Source organism: Sinocyclocheilus anshuiensis, unplaced genomic scaffold (assembly GCF_001515605.1).
Source record: "Sinocyclocheilus anshuiensis isolate Anshui unplaced genomic scaffold, SAMN03320099.WGS_v1.1 scaffold396, whole genome shotgun sequence".
Classification (NCBI taxonomy): domain Eukaryota; kingdom Metazoa; phylum Chordata; class Actinopteri; order Cypriniformes; family Cyprinidae; genus Sinocyclocheilus; species Sinocyclocheilus anshuiensis.
The window spans coordinates 230,865-235,539 of NW_015558623.1; the positions used below are offsets into that span (position 1 = coordinate 230,865).

Here is a 4,675-nt window from a genome sequence, read left to right on the forward strand (position 1 = left end):
ATATGATAACAAATAACAGTTTGCAATATCAAGCACCATAACAGACTGTTTTTGTACAGCTAAAATAACTGGAAGTGCCAGACACTGGAAGCCTTGCACATTCAAGTTACAAATGGTCAGACCTGCTCTTACGTTAAAAGTAGGGTGGATGAAGATGCCAACATGTTATAATAATTATTATACAAAATCTCTTGCTACGTAAAAAAAAAAAGTGCATAATGGGTGTCATTATTACGTTCAATTACGACCAATATATTACATCAGCCTTTGACAGTCTTGTCACAGTTGAAATTATTATAAAGCCTCACATACCTGTATCCTCTGAGCCACAGTGCGCAGATCTATTGGTTCTTTTGTTACAGCATAATAGTCTGGATAATGCTGGAAAGGAAGGAATGGGAACTTAAGTCAGTTTTGATTAAAGTAACAAACTAGTCTGACATTATTATCCACACTATGTGACTACTCAAATGTGGGTCTCACCAATCTGGAGGGAAGTTTTTGGAATAGCTCGCTAACAAGCCTCCCTGAGGAATCAGTGCATGATACTATGGCCTCCAAGAGCTGCTCCAGAATGGCTTTTAGATAGCTTGGAGGTCTCTGTTGGGCAAAGGTGTGTAGAGGAGAAAAATTATATCAGTCTGGATGTGCATATTAATAATAATAATTTTTAAAAACTACAAAACATCCATAAACGCAAACAGAAAAAAATAAATCCTTACCTCCTCCTCCATGGAAGCACTTGGGTTTTCCGCATCTTCACCTTCCTCATCATCCTCAGCCTCTTCTCCTTCGGCTCCGTGTAGTAGTTCATTCTTGATAGTCAGGAAGACGTTCAAAAGCCTACAGGCAGCTCTGTACTCTGCACTGTTGGCCTGTTGTAAGAGACCCACAGATGTGCATTTCTGAGTTGACGGTGGCTGTAATGCTGAACAGTTTTGAATGTGCAACAGCTACGTTGACTGCATCTATGCATCTAACCAGTAGTTTAAAATAGCGGACAGACTGAGCTGATTCATGTGCCAGAAACTTCAGTGTTAAATTCATTTAAATGTGTAAATGTAAATGCAAACTCACTTGATAGTATGCTTTGGTGTTATTAATAAGCAGATGAAAGTCAGCTGAGAACTGCTCTACATCCTGGTATTCCTCTGCCCTGAGCTTCTGCTGTATTTTCATCATGTCTATGGGCTGGCTCACCACTTCATAATAGTCAGGCTGATTCCTAAAACAGGAAAAAGAAGAATAGAGGTTGAGGCATAGGTTAGTATTGCATGCATTAAACTCAGTATGGTTTATTTCATCACATGGTAAAATTCATTTAAAAAAGAAATACACAAAATTAATTTCTTTAAAAAACTACAAGTGTGATTACTACTTTTACTTTTCTGCATGCATTATTTTATAAGATGAATGAGTTGAGCCAGTGTTATTTTAGTATCAATGAGATACTATTATTGTTTTTTTTATTTTTTTATTTTTATAATTTCCATTTTTTTGTCTTTTTATTTTAGTGAAAGTTTTAGTGATTTTTTCTCCCATTTTGATTAGTTTTTTTTTTAAATATGTTAAATAACATTTATAGTAAATAAATGTTGTCCTTTTTTACATATTTTATTTTAGTTCATGTTTATTTTACTAAAAAAAAAGCATTACAAAAATGCTTATGATTTTGTTTTTATATATTAGACTATTAACAAAATTAAAGAAAATTATAGAGCACAATGATTTATTTTCTAATAAAAATAAATATAATTGTAATAACTGTGATGTAATATAAGTGTTATTTTTAATTAATTCATCATTTTTTATACTCTATTTTATTCTATTAACGTTTATTTTTTTACAGGTAAAGAAAATGTAATGGTTTTAGTTGTAGTTGACTATAATAACCCTGAGAGAGACTAGACAATGAAGTAAAAGCAGCCATTAACTGTCCAGTTTTCAGTTTTATGGCTTTACTCCATTTAGTAAAGTGTAAAATAGCATGTAATAAAAAATAGCTGCAGGTGTGTCGAAACATTTGACTCACAAGTGTACATTAAAGGACAAGGAATATACTCGCACCTCCTCTTTGGTGCACGAACAAAAAGCTCACAGATCTGTCTGCCTTGGTCATCTTTGTAATCTCTGACAGTGTTGTACAATTCATGGCACACAGCAATCTAAAGACAAGAAAAAGACAAAGTCAACTGACGAGATTAGTGTTATGATCTAAACTGATCTATGACCAATCTACGAGCTAAAGCAAGTCGTCTGAATATACTGAACCCCATGTACTCACTTGATCAACAGAAGGAGCAGTGGAAGCTCTCCTCCTCTTCCATCCACTGACTGGAGTTGATGAGGCAGCATCATCAAAGTCTCCTCCGCTGACACTGCTGGAAGAAGAGGTGGCTCGTCTTCTCTTGGAGCCCATTGAAATGGTACCTGTTGACCAACAAACATCCTTTTTGACACGGCTTCTGGCACTTTTGACTAATTAATTGCCATGACTTTTCCAGTTGATATGATCAAATAATGTGGATTCTCAGAAATCATTTAATGGAAATAAATGCCATTGGTATGTCAGGTACCAATCCTTAATATCTACACATTTGCATGGTTATACTTTTTACTGAACAAATACCACCACCAGTTAGATTAAAAACGTCTTCACACCTGAATGCAACAACTATGAATTGCACAAGAGAAAGTGGAATATTTGAGAGTAGTAACGTTACATAATAAGTAAGTCTTGCAATAACTATCACATATTTTCATGATTGTAAAGATGGTATTACAAGACTGTAGATTTTGTGGATCACCATATATCATTATCCCATAATAAATGTCGTTTACAATATCTATATGAGCTACTAGTCATAAACAAACTACAGTTGACCTGCTTAATGGAGAACAAAGGAAAGTTTGGACATTCATTCATCACCCATATATACATTCTTTCATACCAGCTTTGAAGTAAGCCTATAACAGAAGCGATTATGCTGTGGACTATATGAATCTACAGTGTTGTGTGGAATAGCATACTTAGCCGCGTGCTAATCTTCCGGTAAACAATCCCTAAACGCCAACAGCCAATGGATGCTCCGTGTTCTAGTCAAACAAAAGAGCGGTCTTGCGGTGTGCTCTCTCGTACTCACTCACTTCTCTTGAAAAGCACACTTCGGTTTCTTATATTAATCTTGCTGAGGTTTATAAATGTATACGGGAACAAAAGGTTTTAGAAATAGGCCGACATACCCGTATTAAAATCGCGACTTTATTGGCGCAGTTAGTAATTATCTTTCCGTAACAACAGGGCTGCAACTGTTAACCAGCACGTAGCGTTGATAGCTAACAAACTCCGTCTCCTTCCTCATACGAAACCGGAAGTACATTTAAGAAGCCCCTCCTTACTTCCGAAATTGTAGAAAGATAAATCAATTTTAAATACTGAATAGTACTTCTCCTTACTGAAAATGAAAACAAACGGCATTCGAGATAAGATAAATATTTACAACAGATTCCAGAATTACAACGTAATTAAACTTAACATAGTCAGTGTTTAGGCCTATCTATTTAAAAGGACGAAGATTACAATGAATAATTCTCTTCCGGGTTTTAGGCCACAAAATGAACATGCGGCATAATTAATAATACATGAAGTAGGGTAATTAATTTAAATAAGATTTAAAATAATTACACTAACTTAAAAAAAGATAAATTAGCAAATAAGAGCAAAACACTACAAGTGCAAAAGGTAAAACAAATGTAGCCAACGTGGTTTTAACTATTTAGGGTTATATCGAGGGATATTTATTTATTTGTTTGTTTAATGTATTAACTGTGCTTTGTTAATGTCCTGTCATTTGGCATGGTGGTCCAGCAGGCGTTTCCAACCCTCATCTGCTTGCAAAACGTAATAGCTTATTTAAATCTATAGGGCTCTGTGAATGGCACTCGGGAATAGTATCATAGTATCCGGACTGTATCATTATATTGTCAAATGAAAGACGCCTCCTCCAGTCGCTACTTGACGTCAGGGTAGATCCCGCAACTATTGCATCGAAAGGGAATTGCGGATAGATAAAGAGGCAGATAAGGACCATCCGTCCGTAGGAGCAGACGATCAGGTATTGCATTTATTTTAAGTTTTCCTCGAAGTCAGCGGATGAAGTGTATGAACTGATTTAAATGTAGTAGCAGAATCTTCTGCAATGCCACTGCAAGCTTTCATGCATGATGTGGGCAATACACTGTAGTCCATGTTGCATAGTAGGAGTCTATGTAAGATAACGTCGATTGAAAACAAACATTTGATCTGTTTTCAGTCTATTCCTGTTAATGCTTCGTTGTCTGTTCCTAGAGGATTGTTAGTGCAGGTGGCAACAGACTCCTGAATGCGCATCTATGCGCAGTGTCTGAACACACACACACACACACTTATACACGAACAAAAGTAATGGAGCCGAATAAATACATAAATAATCTATTAAAAATAACAGATATAATAATAATAAATAAAGTGATACTTTTACAGTTTACATAAATATACTGCCACTACTCAAAATAAATATACTATTACATATTAACAAAATTACAAAAAAAATAGCACAACTATTTTTTTCCAAAATAAAAATAAATATAATTTAAAAGTGTCATTTTTATGAATTACTTTCAAAGAATATATATA

At 34.9% G+C, this 4,675-nt stretch overlaps 2 protein-coding genes across 2 annotated transcripts in view; one reads left to right on the forward strand and one right to left on the reverse strand.

Moving 5' to 3' along the window:
• LOC107680689 (protein polybromo-1-like) overlaps window positions 1-3,354 on the reverse strand; it is a 15,860-nt gene extending 12,506 nt beyond the window's left edge. The window contains exons 1-7 of the mRNA XM_016476698.1: window positions 3,244-3,354; window positions 2,285-2,430; window positions 2,068-2,165; window positions 1,078-1,225; window positions 723-875; window positions 484-600; window positions 313-381 (exon numbers count right to left, since the gene is read on the reverse strand). Coding sequence (XP_016332184.1) covers window positions 313-381; window positions 484-600; window positions 723-875; window positions 1,078-1,225; window positions 2,068-2,165; window positions 2,285-2,419 — 720 coding nt within the window. The 5' untranslated portion in view covers window positions 2,420-2,430; window positions 3,244-3,354. The remainder of the gene's footprint in view (window positions 1-312; window positions 382-483; window positions 601-722; window positions 876-1,077; window positions 1,226-2,067; window positions 2,166-2,284; window positions 2,431-3,243) is intronic.
• Window positions 3,355-4,029: 675 nt separating this feature from the next.
• Window positions 4,030-4,675, forward strand: part of LOC107680695 (calcium/calmodulin-dependent protein kinase type 1-like) — a 21,273-nt gene continuing 20,627 nt past the window's right edge. The window contains exon 1 of the mRNA XM_016476703.1: window positions 4,030-4,115. The gene's annotated coding sequence lies outside the window, so the exon portion shown is untranslated. The remainder of the gene's footprint in view (window positions 4,116-4,675) is intronic.